Source organism: Peromyscus californicus, unplaced genomic scaffold, assembly GCF_007827085.1.
Source record: "Peromyscus californicus insignis strain IS unplaced genomic scaffold, ASM782708v3 Scaffold_6__1_contigs__length_162567912, whole genome shotgun sequence".
NCBI lineage: Eukaryota > Metazoa > Chordata > Mammalia > Rodentia > Cricetidae > Peromyscus > Peromyscus californicus.
Window position 1 is genome coordinate 99,688,161 of NW_026294584.1, and position 21,287 is coordinate 99,709,447.

General features: G+C 37.8%; 1 protein-coding gene across 4 annotated transcripts in view; it reads left to right on the plus strand.

The window, feature by feature from the left end:
* The window catches only part of Exoc6b (exocyst complex component 6B), a 519,570-nt gene that overhangs the window by 291,969 nt on the left and 206,314 nt on the right, over positions 1-21,287 (plus strand). For 3 of the 4 annotated variants that reach the window (XM_052721826.1, XM_052721828.1, XM_052721829.1), the window contains exons 16-18: positions 589-700; positions 7,958-8,092; positions 18,129-18,308. In XM_052721826.1, coding sequence (XP_052577786.1) covers positions 589-700; positions 7,958-8,092; positions 18,129-18,308 — 427 coding nt within the window. The remainder of the gene's footprint in view (positions 1-588; positions 701-7,957; positions 8,093-18,128; positions 18,309-21,287) is intronic. The other variant, XM_052721827.1, reaches the window with a different exon arrangement.

Below are 21,287 nucleotides of genomic sequence, written 5' to 3' on the forward strand. Positions count from 1 at the left end.
GATTTCATAGAAAAGCCCCCTCTTGAAATCAGATTACTTTTGAAAGGTGAGCACCAAGACATTTTTAAGTGATAAAGAAGATGAACACAGTTAAAGAAGATATAAACTAATTTTTTTTAGTTTTAACTCTGGTGTGTGTGTGTGTGTGTGTGTGTGTATTGTGTTGGGTAAGTGCATAAAAATACAATTGATACTGAAAGTATATAATCCTAAGTGAAGTTCCATGGCTTCAGAATGGCTCCTTTTCTGAAACTGTTCAGATTATCCTGTACTTCTTAAATTATTCAAATGTGAAAAAACAATCTAGGCAGAGTTCTGTAGATAGAACTTTTTTAAAAATGAAGGCAAAGTATACATTTAATAGAGCAAAATGTAAAGGTATTTGTTGAAGTACTTGGTATACTAGGTATACTTTCTGGCACACAGTATACATTAGCTGTTACTGCTACCTTTACCACCACTGCTGCTTCTGCTTCTGCTTCTGCTAATCCAGCTACAACTGTTAACTACTACAAGAACTGCTGGCACCCGCTCATTTGCCAAATTTAGTTACCCGGGCTGCAACTGAGTTCATCATTTACATTTCAGCTCCACTGAAGTTGATGACATGATCCGTAAGTCTACAAACCTGTTGCTGACCAGGACTCTGAGCAACTCTCTGCAGAATGTCATTAAGAGAAAGAACATTGGCCTTACTGAGGTAAAGTAGCTCTTAGTGAAGGTGACCATGCCAGATGTCCTGTGTGTGCACTTTGCCTATATCTGTTATTGATGTCAGAGGTCTTAGCACTTGGGTTCCTCGGTCTATGTTAGACTTACTTGGCTTTTATTGTTTTTGATGTCTTTTGGATATGATTGGTAATTGCCCTATCATCATATTACCTATTCAGCAAAAGCCTGGTGATTTGTGATTGAGGCTTGAGAGAGGAAATAATGGCTTACTGCCTCTCCTAGTAAAGGGAGAAAGATCCTTTCACTCATTTGTGGTAAAGTGTTACTGAAGGTTTGACTTGCTGATACCCAGTCCTAAAACTAGAAAGTTATGAGATTTCCTTTCCTTTGGAAATTTAGGATTTCATGCTCACATCTCACCTTGCCATTCACTGAAGGTACTATGCCCAAAGTGAGAGCTTAGGTTAGGGAAATTTTTTCTTCAGGACGGAAAGGCTGCAGGCCATCTGTTTCTTACAGATCTAGTACAGATTTGTGTCAGTTCCTCTAGGAATAATGAACATTTCTAACTGCATAATGTCAAGAATGATGGTGCAATTCAGAAAATGGTCAATGATACTATAGTACACTTTCTATACACACACACACACACACACACACACACACACACACACACACACACACATACACACTACCAACCCATCCCAAAGACAACTGCAAACCAAGTGAACACTGGCGTGGAGTTTTTCTTTCTCTTTGTTGAGATAAAGAACACCGTGAGGTATGGCACTGGCTGTGATGGGGCTCTGCTTGTAACAGTTTTTTGAAGTTAGAAGTCCATGTAGCCGTGATTTATGATCTTCTCCTCATTCTTCTGCACTTATTTTCTATTGCTTGGAATAGAATTGTCATGGATTGACTTTCTGTATCTAAAAATAGCCTAGCTTTTTTTCTTAACCAGGGAGCCTACAAACAAGGAAAAGTGGAAGCAGGGGTCAGAAACTCTTCCATTGTCATTAGATTATATTGTTTCCTTTCTGAATCTCAATTGGGAGAGAAAGTTTATAATTTGTCAACTCTATGTTCATAATGATTCTTCTCTCCCAGAATCAACTGATTTAATTATCTTCTTTCAATAAAAGTAAAGTTTTTATAGTTCTGGTTAGAAATGTTTTGGTGTTCCAGAGCACTCAAGTGACAGAAATGTGTTGAAAATATGCACTTCAGCATCCTCCTCAGCATGTCAGGTCATTCAGAGTTTAAAACTCCATGTAAGCTATACCTGTCAATCTGCCTTATCTTGCATTGGGGCTACATGGTACTGCTCCTCTCTCTTTCTCTATGCTCTGTCTCTATTCTCTTTTCTCCCTGGCTTGCTTGCTGCTTTCATGGCTGCTTTGCTCCCACTTGTTTCATACTACCTTCTAGTTCTGGCTCATGCTAGAGCTGGGTGTCTCAAACCTTGTGTGATACCTACTTGAGTCAGCAGGTACATCTTTTCATGAGCTGCTTCTTCCAGGTCTGCAGAAAAAGCAGTTGATGACTATGCATGTCTGTCTTTACCCAGACTTCCTGGGTTCCAGTGCTGCCCCTTTGCTAGGTAGTGTGTTCTTGGGAAATGACTGAGCTTTATGTTGAAATGGGGACAATAGCATCACGTTTCATTGGATTATTTGAGCATTAAGTGAACATGCTAAGTATTTAGAATAGAGAGAATACCAGTAGATACTGATTGTTCTTACTAAGCATTCTGGGCATGCAAACAGTGCTTGTCAGGTCTAGTATAATACGGATTTTTTTAAATTAGGAGAAACCAAAAGATTAGAACAAGATGTCTTGTTATGACATATCAAATGTGTGTATACCAAGATGTATTCTCAGTAACTGAGTACATACTGTACCTGATGCTTTACTATTTATTTTATTATTTAGAATGTATTCACTGTATTTTTGTATCCATATTGATGTTAATATCTCTGTTTTGAGCTAAAAGATAGTGAATATGAGTAATTTTAAGCTCTATATTAGTAATTAGTTCAGCATAAGCTTTGAGATAACATTTGAAAAGGGTTTTGTTCTATAAGAAAAACTGAAATAGGCCTTGTTCTTTGCTCTTTCTGTTACGGGAACCATTAGAGTCAAAGGCTGGTCCTGACAGCCTTAGCAAGTGAGACTCAGCTACACGCCCTCATTGGGTCAGTCACAGGGACTAGTAATAGTGAAAAGCAGAGAAAGGAGACTGATTCAGTGTCCACATTGTAAAGAGGAGCAAATAGATCCAGTGACCTCCAGGTTCATCTGCAAGACACTGGCATGAAGGTCAGGCATATTCAAGTAGTCCTGGTCAAGATCTGGTCCTGCTCATCATCAACCCAGTATTGTCTGAGTTCCAGTCTCTCCTGCAAGAACTCTGAAGTTGTCAGATTACCTAAAATCTCTTTCTAGGAGATAAGTCCCCCTCTGGCTGGCACCAGCCTTTTCCTTTCCTGCCATGTACTTATTGGAGGGAAGTTCTAGTTCTTTGAGGCCCATTATCTCAGTAGTCTGATAGCCAAAAGCAGTGTCTCCCTTTAGAATACCTTTCTTCCTTTCATGATGCGTACATTTTCACTCTAACTGGCTTGGCAGAAATGATGATAATGTAAGGAAGTAGACCCAGAGGTGTGCTTGTAGGTCATAGTTAACATCCAGACTTAGAGTTGTGATTGTATTAGCCCCCAGCAGACCTGAAGCAATAGCTGCTGGTTTTGCTTTTGTTATAATTTAGACAAATGACCAGAGAGCTGTGTCCTGTTATGTCTTACACACTATATACCTCCTACCCCCCTATTCACAACAGCAGAGGCAGTGCTCATGTTAGTCATGTTAAGATACTTTATAGTTAAGTAAAAATTTGAATGAAACCTTGAAAATTGGAATTAGCAGTCCATTTATTTTAGTATTTTTAGTTGCTTAGGTCCCGGACATGCATAAATTGAAAAGTGGATAAAGCTTTTTGAGCCCTGCTGGGATGAGAGGAAGATATGATCCCTTACAGTTTTAGGTTAATTCATTCTTGTGAATGAGACTACTGTTCCTATTGTTATTTAGTTTTTGTCTCCTTGCAGATTTGGCAGTTGTGAGCCATTGAAAGTGTGTGGCTTCTCACCTTATTGCTTTGGGTCAATCCTCTGGCATTTTTGGGGTGGTGAATCTCTGCTTCTGGAAACAAGACAAAAGCAGATCTAAGAGAAATAAATACATATAATAATTTATAGTTGAGAACTAAAATCTGCTAGGAGCATAGGGCTAACACTATTTAAGATGGTGGCCACGTTTCTTTTCTGGAGTTATCCAGTATAGAGTACCTGCTATTGTTCCTTGGGTTCTCTGGGGGTATGTAGGAAGAGCTGGGGCAGTGATCCCCACAGGGCACTCTGTGCTGCAGCTCTCTGATTGTGGTCCCCACAGGGCACGCTGTGCTGAGGCTCTCACATTTACTGTCATACCAGCAAGGACAGATGGAAAAACCTTCTTGTTCCTAGTGGGATTTGTTCATTTATTTTCTTTATGTGAAGTTTTTTGTTGTTATTATTGTTGTTGTTGTTTTTTCTTTTTCTTTGAGACAAGGCCTTGCTATGCAGCCAGGCTGGACTCAAACTCTCAATTTTCCTTCTTTAGCCTCCTGATGGATTGTTATTAAAGTGACTTCTGTCATTTAGTTATAAGAGTTGCTGTTTGCACTATAATTCTTTTCTTTTCTGGACTGTTCTCAAAGGATTTTACGTGAGAGACAATTTATATGTAGTCTGTTGATAATTCTGTGTCCTTGAGACAATATCAAGGATAGTTTGAAATGTGAGTAGGGTCTGATGAAACCATGGAAGGTGCTGAGACTTTGTTGATAGTCTGGATCTCAGGTCACTTCATTCCATGCCTCAGTGCAGAATTAGCCTCCAAAGCCTCTCCCTTGCAAGGGTTCGGGAACTGTCATTCAAGAGTGGAGATCATCAGACCTCCCTAACAGACAGTGTTCCCTCTGAAAATGACATGCATGTGTTATACTCCTGGAATGTTTTAATAGTCTATTCTGTGCTTGGCAGTGAAACAGAAGGGGTGACTGACAGCCTGCTGATGCAATTCATGGTGATCTCTTGTGTTGACAGATCTTTTTAAAGTCATGATAAATTACTACTGTACCCAGCATAGCCGCCTCCTTTTTCTTTTTTTCAAACTGCCAAAAGCCTGCAAAACAGAACAATTTTCTCTTTGACTGTCACTGTGTTTTTTTTTTTAATTTCTATAGCATGACATGATTCCTCTTATTATTAGAATTTCTTTTGATAGACAGAATGTGTTTCTTATAGGTAATGCTGATTTTAAAATAGAAACCTCTAGTTCTCCAATTTAACTCTCTTCCATTTCTGATTCTTACTTCAAGACAACCTTGCCATTAACCACCTTTCATCCTTCCTGGGGGACTGTTGCAACCTAGTAGTTTTGGGGGGAGAGGTGTCATTTTCTTTAGTGATGTAGATACCAAAAAGTTGCCCTTGCTCCAGTAAATTACCTCTCACCTAAACTGGTCAGGAAGCTCTAGTTAAACTCATAGGGTCACACACAAACAAAAGAAGTAGGAGGGAAACTTGTTGGGAAGAAGGGCTCCAGTTACAGAAGGGGATGATGGCGATTGAAGGGGTGGAAATGCCTAAAATTTATTATATAATTATATGAAACTCAAACAAGTTAAAGTTTTAAAAAGAGTGATTTGATTTAGTTGATCTAAGTGTGATTTTTGTCCTTTGAAAGAGAAACAGAATCAGCAGAGTGTAATGAATTGCTCATTTTAAGGGGTGTGCTTTTCTTCCACAGTACTTTAATGTTGGTGTTTGGGGTAATTTTGTAAGAGACAGGACAGTAGCCTTGTATCCAAAATACCATCTCTGAATTATACTTTGGATGATTGGTAAGAGATTCCTGACAGATTTTCATTGTCTGGTGGCTTCTGAGGAGTAATAGAAAAGTTAGTCTTGGTGACAGTTCATCTTTTATTTGAGGGAATCTGTTATAGGTGCATCTTGGTACCTCTTGCTTGTTGCCAGTGTCTCAGAAGTAGCTGTTTGCCCAAGTTCTTTAGGCAGACTCTAAGTAGAGTGCTAGGTTGCTTTGTTCTTTTCATTACTGAAGAATTATTGCTAGAATCCAGCATGCGTGTCCTAAGAATGAACTATGTACTTTGCCCAGTGCTGGCTGTTAAAAAGGAGGTGAGCGTGCACTTTCTGGTTATAAATCCAGCCATAGTTTGTTTAATATTCTATAGTACCATTCAATGATCCTTCTTATTTTTTAAGTTTTAAGTGAGCATGAAAGGACTAGCAAAGGACACATCAAGACCAAGTTCTCAGCACAATGGAGATTTGTTTGCCCCAGAGGGACAAAGGGCGGGGAATATGAGTCAGAGACAAGGAGATAGAAGATGAGAAGAGAAAAGAACAAGATGGGGGATGGGGTGGGAATATTTGCCCTGGAGGATAAAGGACTGCCTCTGGATAGAGAGGAGACAGACATGGCCCACAGGCAAATGTCAATTTATAAAGGGAAAAAGGGAAACCCTGTGTTATGATGAGTTGGTTTGTTTTGGCTGGTTATCTTAATTAGGGCAGCCAGAGGGGGCTTCTGATTGCTGGACTTCAATAATTTGATAATTAGTCATTGGTGATCGGCCTCAGGAGGATGCAGTGGCCAAATAAAGGAATAGACCTTGGGGGCTAGCTTTAGGAATGTAATGTAACTGTTTAGCTAGGCAGAAGGAATGGGGCAAGGGCAAGGCCTGCAAGAGCCATGTTTGCCATGCTTGGGCCTACTAGAGCTCTTTAGAACATATATAAAATAGTGGGTTTCATTAGACTAAAAGGCCCAAAGTCACCTAGCCCTGTACACTGACATTCCCCAATCTGTCACAGCCTTGTTACCACACATATTCTTTTTTTTTTTTTTTTTAAGACAGGGTTTCTCTGTGTAGTTTAGATGCCTGTGCTGGATCTCACTCTGTAGACCAGGATAGCCTCAAACTCCTGAGATCCACCTGGCTCTGCCTGTCGAGTGCTGGGATTAACGGTATGCGCCACCACCACACCGCTACATATTCTTACAAAAATGAAAAATAAAATACAGAGAAAGAAAGCTTCCCTCCTATAGACTATGGGGAACATAAATAGTTTCAAAGTTAAGAAGTAGTAGGAAGGACCTGTCTTTCTCCCTTTCTCATTCTTTCCTTGGCCTCTCCCTCCTTTTTCACAGAGTAACTCCAAGGCATGGAAAGGTCTGACTTACATCCTACTCAGAGCAGACTGTCAGATCAGTACTCACAAACAAGCAACACTCCAGGGCTGCCATCCTACACTTCTGATAATAGTCAGATGGCCTGATTGAATATTAGTTCCAGTTAATGTACATGATTGACAGAAAGTTGCTTTCTTTTTTTTTTCTGTTGTAGTAACATGGAAATGATTATTATGCTCATTGAACGTGTGTCTCCAGGTTTTGAAAAGATGATACAACAAAATGAAGTGTGAACTTCTTTTTTTCTCTTCCTTCTCCCTGTCTAGAGCAATGAGGATGGCTTTTATTTAGCAGTACTTGTGATTGTGAATGTGTGTGTGTGTACAGAACCAGGGCCTCATGATTCCAAGCATGTACTCAACCACTGTGCCCCATCTCTAACTCCAGAATGAGCCTCTTTAAGGATCTGTTGTATAAGAAGAGGGAGACACTAATAATAGCAAAGAATTTAATGTTCATAGTGACTGTTTGGCTTAGAAGTTATTACATGCATCTTCCACCTGAGGAAACAAACTGAGAATATTGGGGAAACTGTCCAGATCAGGGGTTTTGTCTTCTCTGCCTCTGTATTCAGGTTCTTTCTCTTATGAACTAAGGTAGTTTGTTGACTTCTCACAATCTAGTCAACATGCCTGTGTTCCTTAGGCCTAATTTTGAAACTTCTGTTGCCTTTTCAGTTATGGTTAATTGCTTTACTGGCTGTTTATTCATTTGATTCATTTGGCAATTGTATTTCTTTTGTAAGACCAATGATTGAGATTAGCAGCTTTTGTCTTAGTTTAACCTTAAAAAATAAATAAAAATATATTTACTACATTATGACAAGTGCTGCTTTAAATAGAAATACAAAATGCTTCAGGGGGTTGGGGTGTTTTCTTGGAGCATTCTTCCTATAAGGTAGCCTGTGGAGCACCCTGCTAATATCTCAGGTGAATGAGAATTGCATGTGCTTACTGTTTTCTAGCTTGTCCAGATTATCATCAATACAACACACTTGGAGAAGTCCTGTAAATACCTAGAGGAATTCATCACCAATATCACTAATGTACTTCCAGAGACAGTCCATACCACCAAGCTCTATGGTACCACAACGTTCAAGGTGAGAACACGTTAGCATAGAGGGGATAGTCATGAGCACAATCCATGGGCACAGTCTGGGCCATTTCACATGTGGCTTTGTTTCTGAAAGATGACTTATGGTATGTCTTAAGAATAAGAGAGATTTTTGTTTGGCCTCCATTTTTCTAGAAAGCAAATTTAGATATCAGGGTGGTGTGTGTGTGTATGTTCAAGATAACCACAAAATTTCAACTACATCCTCTAGATAGTATGGTTATAGCTGACATGAATATCAACTGTAGTTCTGTATTTGGTAATTCTTTTCTTTCTGTGTCTAACTTTTTAAATCTTAATTTTTAGTGACAAGTCCTTACCCCAAATAGTTAGCCATTTTCTTATTATTTTACAAGGCCAAAGCATTAGTTTTCACTGGCCTTAGATCAGAGAAAATGACACCTTTGTAGAACAAAAGAAAGATTAGTGGTAGATGAATTTATGGAGCATAAATACCTTCTCTTAGAAGAATCCTGTGAGTCTTAATAAAATCCTGTACATTACCATTTGAGACTTTTCATGAGTATTAATCAGAAAAACTGTTGCAGTTTTAAACATTAGAAAGAGTGTATTTGATATAAAGATGATCCTGAGTGGAGACTGGGCCTTATTATATAGCTCTGGTTGGGTTGGAACACTGTGTAGACCAGGCTGCCTTTGAACTCACAGAGATCTGCTTGTCTCTTCTTCCTGAGTAGCTGGGGTTAAAGACCAGTACCACCACAGTAAGCATGGTTTGAGTTTTATTGTTACGTGATTGTTATAGTTTTAAAACATGGTGTGTAACACTCAAAAATCCAAAAATGGTGACAATTAGATACATAGTTAAAGAGTTTTAACCATGATCTGTGTCCCCTGTTGTTTCCCTTTTTCTATCCTTTTATCCTTTCTCTGTTTGTGGGTACCATCTCTCAAAAGTAGCCCCCAAAGAAGAAATCAAAATTGATCCATTTAGTGATGACATTGTATGAGAGAGGGATTTTTGGAAGAACTTAACTGTCTATCATTGTTAGAAATATGTGCAGTATTGAACATGACCCAGTCCTTCCATCTCTTTGTTAGCTACTAGACTGAGTGAAATATTCACAAGATGACCCTGGCATTCTTCACATTACCAATAAGATTATTTAAGACAAATTCATTACCAATAACCCTAAGTTCATGCCATTCCTTTCATATTGCTCAGTAATGTCTGATTACAGAAACCATGATACCCCTGGGCGGTTGGTTCGACAGTGCTCACTACTAATCTATACCACATCCTCAGAAACTTAGATCATTTCTATATTACTTACAGCATTTTGACAATGTAAATGGTAGTATTGTCACATATATTGTTTAGGGAATAATGGCATGATAGTAACTGTGCCCAAGTTCAGTAGGAGCTCTGGTTTTTATCTTGAATAGATTGAATATGCTGTTGGTTAAATTCAGAATTAAGGAGCCTACAGACACAGAGCACTGATGACATATTAATATTGATGCCTTTTTAGTGAAGATTTATCTAATAAGGAGGCCCTCAGAATGGTATGAAAATGTGATAAGAGCTCTCAGAGCTTCAGAGTTACTCAGGCATTTTAGTAGGAGTCAAAATTATCCTTACATGGGATTATTTATTCTTAGAGTGTGGATAGAGACTTTATTGTAAAATATTTCTGTTGTTCTGCTATGGAAGCCAAAACTTTTATTCAAAGAAAATGTAGGAGTAGCTATCATTAGGCAGAGAATAAGGTGTTACTGAATTACAATATGAGATTCAGTAGACTGTCTTCCAGATGGAGAATATGCTGGTTCTACTAATACTCTCCATAGCCTATCTTATTTGTAAAATTTCAATGACTTTTCAAATTATGTTCAGAAATCTGTTTAAAGGATGCTTGGTACTATGTTCTGGGTTTTAGAAAGGAAGTTTTCATTTGTTTTTGAGATAGAGTTTCACATGCTAGCCGAGGTTATCCTAGAACTCACTGTGTAGTCTAGGCTGGTCTCAAACTGTAGGTAATTCTACCTCAACGTTCTCATTGCTGGGAGTACATATGTGAGTCCCTATGCCTAGCTTGCCACAGTATTTAGAATGCTGAGGGGGAATGAAGAGCAGGTAGGAAGCAGTGGATGCTGAGCAGCCAATTAATTGCTGAGTCTCTAGAGGAGTAATGCAGGGGACATTAAAGGTCATACTTGCAGCACTTTTATGGGAAACATTGATTGCTCAAAGTTTGCTGAAAGCTTGTTTTCACCAGGGCTATTTCAGATGAGCCAACCCAGAATTCAATGTAAACATGGCAGCTAGGAAAGCTCCATGTTGTGTGTTTTCCTAAGCTACTGTTTCCTGAAACCTTTCCCTTGCAGATGGAAACCCTTATGCTGAAAAAGAGGCAGACACACTCAGAAGGTCTTCAAGGTGTTTTCTGACAGAGCTCCCTCTTGTTTCTTCTGCCACGAGTGACATAATGCAGCTGGCATGCTTGACTTTTCCCAGCTAATAGAGTTCTCCTGTCTGTTTGAAAACAGAGATCAAACCTATTTATTAATTCACTTTATCATAAGTACTGTTGAGATACTTATTGTGTGACAGTCTGGTATATTTTGTAGGAGAGAGAAAAAGTCTGTTGACTTAGAGCTTCTTTGAGGCACAGGGAACACAGACACTGTTAACTTCTGTAGAGAGCTGTAGAAAGTACTAGAATAAATGCATTAGATGCCTTTAATCTGTTGTCTATCCAGCAGGTTTTAATAAAGCATCTGGTTTGCTTCTGGTAGTCTTATAAGCCTGAAAAAAAATGTGTCTCTTTATTTTATGGAACTTATATTCTAATGAACTGATAGCTGATAAGTAGATTTAGTTAATGGCATGACCTGGGGCTGGGGGGGGGGTGCTGATGACCTGAAATCATATTCAAAATCAGAATCATTTAGATTTCTGTAGATATGCATTTCCACTAAAGATATATAATAGTAAGGCAGTGGATTCTGGCATATTCAAGGCATCGTAAGGGGTCTATTTAGCTGTTGAAGCAATCACTGGTGGAAGTGGGAAGAGTCCCTGTGGTAAGGGGCCTGTAGGGCATAATAAATTCTGTAGTTTTTACTCTGAAGTTAGATGTGAAGTTTCTACGTTGGGACTGTGGTATGGTGATCTGATTCATCTTTGAATGTATTAATGGTTATTATGTCATTGTAAATTAGTAAGTGTGGAAGGTGGTAATTCAAGTTGGATGCCATTGAAATAGTCCAGATGAACAATAATGCTCATGAGGAGTGATAGAGTTAGAAGTGGAGAAATGTTTTGAAGATAGAAATTGCACATTTTTACTAACTTTTTTGTTTTAGTAAATTTTTTAGTAAAAAATCTTAGGTAATTCCAAGATTTTTGAACTGAGTGAACTCTCTAATGGTAGTAATATTCACTGAGAAAGGAAACGTCATTTTAAAATTTTAATTAAAATATAATTATATCAGTTCCTCTTCAGTTTCTGCCTTCTTATCTCTCCCATGTGCACACACCCCGCTCCATTCATGGCCTCCTCTTCTTTAGTTGTTGCCTATATAAATGTTTATGTGTATACACAGACGTACATAAATACATACATACCCTGATGATTCTGTTCAGTGTTGCCTACATGTATATGTTTCTAGGGATGACCACTTGGTTTTCAACAACCAGTAGGTAGGCTCATCCCTAGGGAAGACTAATTCTCTCTCTCAGCAGTTACTAATTGCTTGTAGGTCTTGAACTAGATCTGGGGCCTGTGAGATTCCCCCATATGCACTGGGATGTCAACTAGTGTTGGGATTTTGTTCAGGTCTTGTTTAGGCAGCCATTTTGTTGAGATTTCATGGGTGTACCTTCCCTGCCATAGCTAGGCGACACGTAACTCACAACAGACTTCCTGGTCTTCTGGTTCTTAGAATCTTTTTGCCTCCTCTCCCCCAGTATTCCCTGAGCCTTAACAACATTAGTTGTGTTGTAGATACATCAACTGGGGCTGGGTACTCCATGCTCAGTGCTCTGCCTTTGAACTAGTTGTGGCATTCTGTAATGGTCTCCTGTTGCAACACAGGAGCTTCTGTGATGAGGGGTAAGAACTACACTTATCTGTGGGTGTAAGGATAAGTATTTAGAATGCAGTTAGAAATTATGTTGGTTTAATAAAGTGGTGGTAGTAGGTTCTCAGCTAAGATTCATGACCTCACTAGTCATGTGTAGTTGGCTATGTTTACAGTACCAGACATGATTTTGCTCCTGTTTAGTGGGCCTTAAGTCAAATTAGACAATTGTCGGTTACAGTCACTATTGAACCTTGCTGATTATTGTTTTGGTTCATAGGTGTCATAGCTGGGTATAGGATTATTGACTGCTTTTCTCTCCTAGCAACTTGTATCTCACCTTCTGGTGCAATGAAATCTCTAGTCCTCTGGTTCAGGGAACATCTGTTGTTCCTATAGAGAAGAGAATAAGAGATTTGAGGAATTACCAGTAAGTTTAGAAAATTAATTGAAATTACCTGTTACTTTCAAAGAGCTAATGAGAGAAATAGAAGTGTTTGGAAAGATTACAAAAGAACATTTTCAGTGCCAACGTCTGTTCCTAGTAAATTCATATCTGTAAGTTACAAATTCAGGAAGCAGAAATAAGGAAGGATATCACTGAACTAAATGGCACCATCAGTCAGCTGAATAACTGACATTTATAGAGAGTGTTGTCCAGCATGAACAGAACACATGTTCTTCCTAAGCTCATACAGAGCATTGACCAAGACAGACAGTGTTCAAGACCCTCAAATACCAGTTAGCAAAAACCAGTAAAATAGAAATTGTAACTAAACTCTCTTAAAACATAGAATCAAACCTGTTAACAGTAACATAAATATACTTGAAAAATTCATAAATATTTGAAAATTAACATATTCCAAGAAAAGGGGTTTCAGAAAAAAATCCTAAGAGGAATTTTAAAATATTGTAGTTGAAGGTAAAGTGAAGATGCAAGTCATCAAAACTTGGATGTAGCAGGGAAAGGATGACTTGCAAGGGGAGTGGGAGTATTAAGAATTTGTTAGAAAAAGAACTTCTTAAATCCAATGTAAGCTAAAGAAATAAACAATAGAATAAGATCAGAAACAAATGAAAGTAAAAACCAGTATTGGAAATCAACAAAACCAAAAGTTGATTCTTTGCCAAAAAATGAAATCAAATAATTAAATTTTGAACCAGGCTAACCAAGGGAAAAGTAGAAAAAATACAGATTGCTAATGATATTACTGATCTTACTACCCATTTTCATTAAGATAATAATAAAGGGATTTTATGAAGATTTCTTTTGAAAAATGACAAAGTATAGATTACTTTCGGGGGGAAAACTGTTTTAGCCAGCTTCTCATTACCACTACAGAAACACCTGGTATAATCATCTTACGAAAGAAAAAGTAGAGTGTCTTAGTGTACATCTTTAGTTCCAGCACTAAGATGTGGAGACAAGAAAGATAAAGATCTGAAGGTCAGCCTTAGCTAGATAATGGGTTTGAGGCCACACTGAATTTTATGAGACCTGATATGAAAAAACAATAATTACAACAACAAACTGCAACAATCAAAAGAGACAAAAGTTTATTTAATTTCATTTTTGATTGTGTGTGTGTGTGTTTGTCTTTTTCTATCTGGCTGGCTGGGTATGTGCATGTGAGTCCAGATACCCTCGGAGGCCAGAGGAGAGCATTTGACTCCCTGAAGCCAGAGTTACAGATCTGCCTGACATGGTGCTGGGAATGAACTCTGTTCTTCATGAAAAGCAGCAAGTGCTCCTAGCCACCGCGTCATCTCTCCAGTGCCAGGAAAGTTTATCTTGGCCTATAGTTTTGGATGTTTCAGTCCTTAACTTATTGGCCTAAATGCTTTAGGTTTATGGGATGCCACAATACATATACATAAGGCAAGAACTTGTGGGGAAGACACTGCCTGCTCCATGAGGTGGCCAGAAAGAAAATAATGATGCAGGAAGGAGCCAGGGTCCTTATATATAACCTCTTTATGCATCCAGTGACTTAATTTCTTCCCTGTAATCCCCAGCTACTAAAGGTTCTACCTTTTCCCCATAGTTCTAAATTCACTGGTGAATTCTGTGAAAAATTAAGGATGATATTATACCCATTTTCTATAATTGTTCCTCGAAAATTATAGCAGAGAATCCTATCAGTCTCATTTTATGAGGTCCGCTTGCCCTAATATCAAACTCACACACAAGGAAGGAAAATTTCATGGGGGTCACAAACATGAACACAACTTCCTATAAACTAGAAGTGCATTGTGGCTTAGGTGCTACTTATTTTAGGTCCACAAATGTGCATCAACATTCAGCCTCAGTCAATGGAAGTCATCATGTCAAACAGACTAAAAAAGAAAAGCTGTATATCAGTAGGTGAAGAAAAATACTTATTTATGCTAAATTCTCAAAAAGAAGAATCAAGTCTAGGGTGGGGACACTTCTTTACCTTATAAAAAATGCCCATAAACCCCGCAGAGATAGTGTCAAATTTAATGGTGAGAGGCCAGATATTTTCCTGCTAAGATCAGGAAGAAGGAAGCAGAGCTGCTCTCTTTTACCACTCCTCCACAGCATCTAACAACACAAGACAAGGAAAGCTGTGTGGAGAGGAAAGGAAGAAATAAAATTCTTTGTTTCTAAATAACAGCAGTGACTATAGAAAATTCTAAGGAAATAACAGAATAATGAAAAGAACTGATTACAGTAAGGTTCAGCATACAGGTTAGCATAAAAGTCAGTCTTTTCTTCATATTAGTAGTGACCAACTAGAGTTTGAAGTTTGAAAAAACAACCAAAAATTCTATTTATATTAGTAATTGGATGTAAAACAAATTACGAATCCCTTAATCTAACAAAATACAATTCCTATATGATGAAAACTACGAAACTCTGATGAAAGCAACCAAAGATCTAACTATTTTTTTATGTTTATGAGAGGGAGGACAACGTTAACAGTCTAGGTTTTTCCTAACCAAGTATCTATTTACTGCATCCTCTTTCAACATCAGCAAATTATTTTGTGGATCTTTGTGGATCTTTGTGGATCTTTGAAAGTAGATTTGGAAAGGCAAAACCTACAGAATGGTAACAGTCTTAAAAAGTACAGTTTGAGGATTGAGTACTTGAGTTCATGCCTTACTATAAGTGAAGATACAGAAATGAAATGGTATAACATTGGCAAGAAAACAGTCAAATAGATGAATAAAGTGGACTGCCTTCCCTAAAAGTAGGCATATACGTAGATATTCTACTGATCTTTCAGAAAGAGTAAAAGTAATGTAATAGAGAATGGAGTGGAATTTTCTTTTCAACAAAAGATGCTGGACATCTGTGAAAACAGCAAAAACCACAAGAATCCCAGATGCACACCTTTCATCTATCTAACATGAACTGAAAATGTAAATTCTAATAAAACGCACAATACTACAACCCTTTGCAGATAGCTTAACAAGAAATGTAGATGACACTGGATTTGGTAGGGCTTTTTTTTTTTTTTATATACAAAGGTAAAGTTTAGCCATTAGAGAAAGCAGTGTGGAAAGTCTTTAAAAATTAAAGGTAAAAATTCTGTATGATTTAGTAATTCTGTTACATATTCTTACAGAACTGGTCACTATAGTCAAGATAGGGAGTCAGCTTATCATCAATCAATGGATATAGGAAAGAGAAATGTGATATAGAAACACAATTGAATACCGTATATTGCCTTATGAAAGAAGGAATTTTTGGTCATTTGTAGCATCTTGGATAATCCTGGAAGATATTATGTTAAATGAAATGAGCATTGAAAAACAAATATTGTATAATCTTATTCCATATTGAATCTAAAAATGTTGAATTCTCATCAGTAGTGCAGAGCATGGTCACTGAAAACTTTGACAGTGGCTAAGCCATTTTGGTCAAACCACACAACATTTTTTTTTTTGGTTTTTCGAGATAGGGGTTCTCTGTGTAGCTTTGGTGCCTGCCTGTCCTGGATCTCGCTCTGTAGATCAGGCTGAGCCTCGAACTCACAGAGATCCCCCTGTCTCTGCCTCCTGAGTCCTGGGATTAAAGGCATGCGCCACTACCGCCTGGCTCCACACATTTTTGAAGCAGTTCAAGAGCTCATTCTTCAGCAGGTAGCTATAGTTAATAAGTGTATTGTATCTTGAAAATTTCTGGTAGGATCTGTTTAAAATTTTTTCACCACAAAAATATCAAATATTTGAGGAAATGCATGCCATTCTGAGCTTGATTTGTGTATGTTAATTAATTATTTGTGTTACTGTATTTATTATGCCATTTAAAATATCTACACATTCAAAATACCTTGTTGAATATGACAAATACCTATGATTTTGTCAGTTAATAAATTTGAAGGCATTCTTCATCTAAGTAAATACTGTCTTTGGCTGTACTATAAACTCACAGTCATGCAAAATTTAAGTGAGAGAAAATATAGAAAAGGATAATAAGTTAAAGACAGATTTAACAATTTGGAGTTACAGAACTCTGTTTCTGACTGTGAAAGAAAGATTCTAGTTATGCCTTCTAGATTTTTGCCTTGGTCTGAAAAGAACAGGTGAAGAGTATGGAAAATTCCAAGTCCAGATCTTAGTCTTATGCTTCCAACATTCTGGGAGTCAAAGGTGTCCATGAAGCAATCAGATACATGGACCATGAGGTAGAATGTATTTGGAGTAGATCTATGTTGAAGACAGACCTGGAAACCATAGAAAATAATTAAATCATCCAGAGAAATTGAGAAAATTTGAGACTAGAGTGAATACAACCATGGGTGAGCCATACAGTGAAGATCATGTGAGATAGAATATTAGGTACAGTATTTAATAGAAATCAAGCAAGCTCAGACTGAAAGATGAATATCAGATGTGGTAGCAAGTTGTTCATGACAATTTTTATATTAGAATCCTGATTGTTCTGTCCATAATGCATATTCATTCATCCTGATAATATATTTCCTAGGAAAATAAGTCCAACAATACTTATTAGGGACTTTAATAAGGTAGTATGTAACATGAATCCCTTACACAGGGTGACACAAGCTTATGTACTCTTGGAACTCTGATGCTGTTTTAGCATCTTTTTAGGCCTGTGCTGTATAGAACAGATATTATGGAGAGTGTTTATCACCTTTGAAAGAGCCTTCTGATGAAGAAAGTACAGAGCTCTGACAGTAACTACTGAGAATAGATTGTTATAACATAGGTATATTTACAAGCAGCTGAAGGAACCAGAGGATATAGGCAATTTGAGAATGTAGGAAGGAGCTTTTTTTGGAGTCACACAAAGAGTCAAAATGGAATCAATTTCTGAGAGTAAATTTGCTTTTTGACAGAAATGAGAAAAATAAAAGGAAGTAGATTGCAGGGGGTGTGTGTAAATACATTTCCCTCTTTTATTGAAGAAAAAGAATGTTTTTTTTTCTGGTAGATTACATTTATCCCTCCCCCTTAGAAAGAGGGAGAGAGACAGTGAGTACAAGTAAAAATTCATTAGAAAAGGTTCCTGCTGTTGACACCTGCCTTTAATCTCAGCGTTCGGGAGGCAGAGGCAGGATGATCTCTGTGAGTTCATACAAAGTAAGTTCCAGGACAGCCAGTGCTACACAGAGAAACCCTGTCTTGGAAAAAAAAAAGGAAGGAAGGAAGGAAGGAAGGAAGGAAGGAAAAAGAAAGAAAGAAAGAAAGAAAGAAAGGAAAGAAAGAAAGAAGGAAAGAAAGAAAGAAAGAAAGAAAGAAAGAAAGAAAGAAAGAAAGAAAGAAAGAAAGAAAAGAAAGAAAGAAAGAAAGAAAAAAAGAAAAAGAAAAAGTTTCTTTGGGCTTTGCAGAAGAGAAGTGTTCCTAGAAGCTGATGTGAATCATCATTTAAAGCCGTGTTACCAGGTGGTATAGACATGTGGTGGTTACATCACATACATGTTTGCCTTTTTCACTGTAGACATCTGAATGTGTTTTTATATTTAAATATTATTCCACAGGATGCTAGACATGCAGCTGAAGAAGAGATATATACAAACTTAAATCAGAAGATTGACCAGTTTCTGCAGCTGGCTGACTACGACTGGATGACAGGAGACTTGGACACCAAAGCTAGTGACTACCTAGTCGACCTCATTGCCTTCCTTCGGAGCACATTTGCTGTATTCACACACCTTCCTGTAAGTGATAGGTGCTTCTATTTTGCCCCTCAAAATAGAAAAAAGGTGCCTTAAACTAGCTTTGGGAAAGGTTTTCATTTCTTATTTAAGTTGCCAAGGGCCTCTTTAATCTCTAAGAGCTCTTAGTAGATATATAAATCCATAAAGGGACTTTCAGGCCTCCCATATAATTTGTTTTCAAAGACTTTTGCTTTTTTTTTTCATTTTGTCTATATTGTCAGGTCTTGTTATGCCTGCATCATAAGCCCCCAGGAGTCTGAGTTTGTATGCAAAAGCAAAGAGCCTTTATTGCAAGCTCTAGCTTGGGCTTCCCGTCCATTCTGACACAGCTGTTGGATCAGGGAGATCATGGAGCTCAGTTATGGCAGGGGTTTTAAGGCATATAGGATGGGGCATAGGGGAATCCCGGATTCAGATGGAGGTTTAACCGGATTCAGATCCGGTTTCAGATTGGGCCAGAGTGAGGTAACAGAAGTCTTGTCAAACAGTGATTGGTACTGGCGTTGCTGCAAGGAATTTGGCAACCTGTATAAAAGTGATGCAAGCTATATTTTATGTTTTGGAGCATCTAGTACTTGTTTGTCTCAATTCTGATTGGTCTCCTGCAGGGTGAAGTTTGTGACGTTTCCTGGTTAGTGTAAGGGTGAGGCCTACTCCCAGTATTGTCATGGTCGCACTAATGTTAAGTTAGGCCTCTTCAGTTTTCCAACTAAGTTCAAAATCATTAGTATAGGACATGGAAAATGCCTTGTAAAGAATATCAAGTTAGTTGTTAGTTAACATTTAAGGTCTGTTTCTTTTAATTTTAGGACTTTCTTTGATTTTTTTTTTTATGATTTGAAATTCTTTGTTGAACCTCTTATCTTTTTATCTGGTTTGTAGTTGTTTTCTGGTTATATTAGTCACAATCATTTAAAGTTATGTTTATTAACTTATTGTTTATGTACATACTGATGGGTTTGATTTTTAGTGATATGTTCATGATTCTTCCTAGTATTTTTTGTTTACTCTTAGACATTGAATTTAAACTGCATAGATTTTGCTTTCTAATAGTGTCCATTTTTTCCCTTATTGATATGTGGGGTGATCTGTTGTATTTGGGCTGATCTTAGTCACAGGGTTGGGTTGCAGTTGTCATGTACCTTTAGTTATCTCTGTAGATAGTTAAGGTGCTATAAGGACATTGATAAGCACATGCCTGTCATTGTCTTCAGCACCAAAAAGAACTGCAGAAATTTCTGCATTTCAGCCTTTTGCCTTCTGCAGGCAGATATTGAGAAAGAGTGTGAGTAGTGGACTAATACACAGTTAAAAATAGCTTTAAAAAACCAAAAATCCAATTTGGTGTCTATGCACCACTCCCTTGCCTTTTAGCTTTTTCTATAGTCTGGATGTTTGTGTAAACTTAGAATTTATATGCTGCACCTAATTACCCCTGTGATAGCAGGATGTAAGCCCCTGGAGGTGATGGACATGGGATAGGGCCTTCATGAGGAATTCTAGAGAGATTGCTGTTTCTTCTATAATAATAGAATGCCTCAAGAATATGAGTATTATGAAGTTGCAAACGGGTCCTCACCAGACATGAAATCTATTATTACCTGGATCTTACACTTCCCAGGTTCTAGTACTGGGAGAAATAAAGTTCAGTTGTTTATGAGCTACCTGTCAATGATATTTTTTTGTTTATAAACTACCTGGTCTGCGGTGTTTTGTTACTGCAACAGGAATGCATTTTGAAACTGCCTACCCGAGATTCTTACACATTTGTTCTAAGCTGAGTCCCTGTGTCTGAGCCACTGTAAGACTTTGGAAAATCTCACTCTGCCAAAGGTTTTGGCATAATCCTTTATTTTCATGAGCTGTTAAGCTTTAGAATTCAACAAATGTTGTAATGGAAAATTTGGTTCTCACATCCCTAATTTTAGTACTGTAGCCCTTTGAAAGAAAGAAAAATTGTTTTAAATCTGTAATAGCTAGCTATTCTCTTCCTGGGACCCTGGGACCCTGGGACCCTGGGACCCTGGGACCTAATTCTGGTTCTCTGTTTATTGCCAATGCTGGAGTTTGGCCAGTGTCGCCAAGGACAGCTGCTGACCCTCACTCAGATCACATTAGAAAGGGTCTGCCTTTTCTGCAGTTTTATTCTTTGTAATCTTCCTTGTTCATAGCATTCTGATGTCTTGTTTGGTTTTTTGTTTGTTTGTTTTTTTGATACAGGGTTTTTCTGTGTAGCTCTGGCTGTCTTGGAACTAGCTCTGTAGACCAGGCTGGCCTCAGACTCAGAGATCTGCCTCCCTCTGCCTCCCGAGTGCTGGGATTAAAGGCATGGGCCAGTACTGCCTGGTTTGAATTCTATATAGTTTGAGCTGATTTTTAGTGCATATCTATACATATTAATCACTTATGTCCTATGTAGTAGATGTATAGAATTTATACTTCCAGGTTGAATTATACTTTTCCATATAAAAACCTTCCTGCTTTTTAATTATTTTTTTCTGTGTGAAACATTTTATCTCTTTTTAATCCTAGTGGAGTGGGTAGGTGATACTTAGAATTATATTCATCTCTAGAATTTCTCTGTCTTTGAGAACTAATTATATGTATATTTAAAACAATACTTTATTGAAGAACTATTTTTCAAATGGATTTTATTTTTTGGAGAAAATGAGGAATAGTATTTTGTCTTTTGTGTTTCCTCTGGTTTTGTAAGACAATGATGTGAGTAGATCTTACAGCACTGTAAGGAGGAAGAACAGAGTCCGAGGTCTGTGTAGAAGATCAGGACTGGCTATGTTGTATCAGTGCTTCTACACTCATCTCCCTGCATCTGAAAAACAAGTCTCTCCTGTGCTCCTGGCATGCACTGTTGAGATGCTGTGAGCCCTGAACCGACACCAGCTCCCACAGCTCATCACCCTGCTTCAATTAGCCTATTGTAACTTTTAGGCTATTTGTTTAACTCAAACTGCATTATTT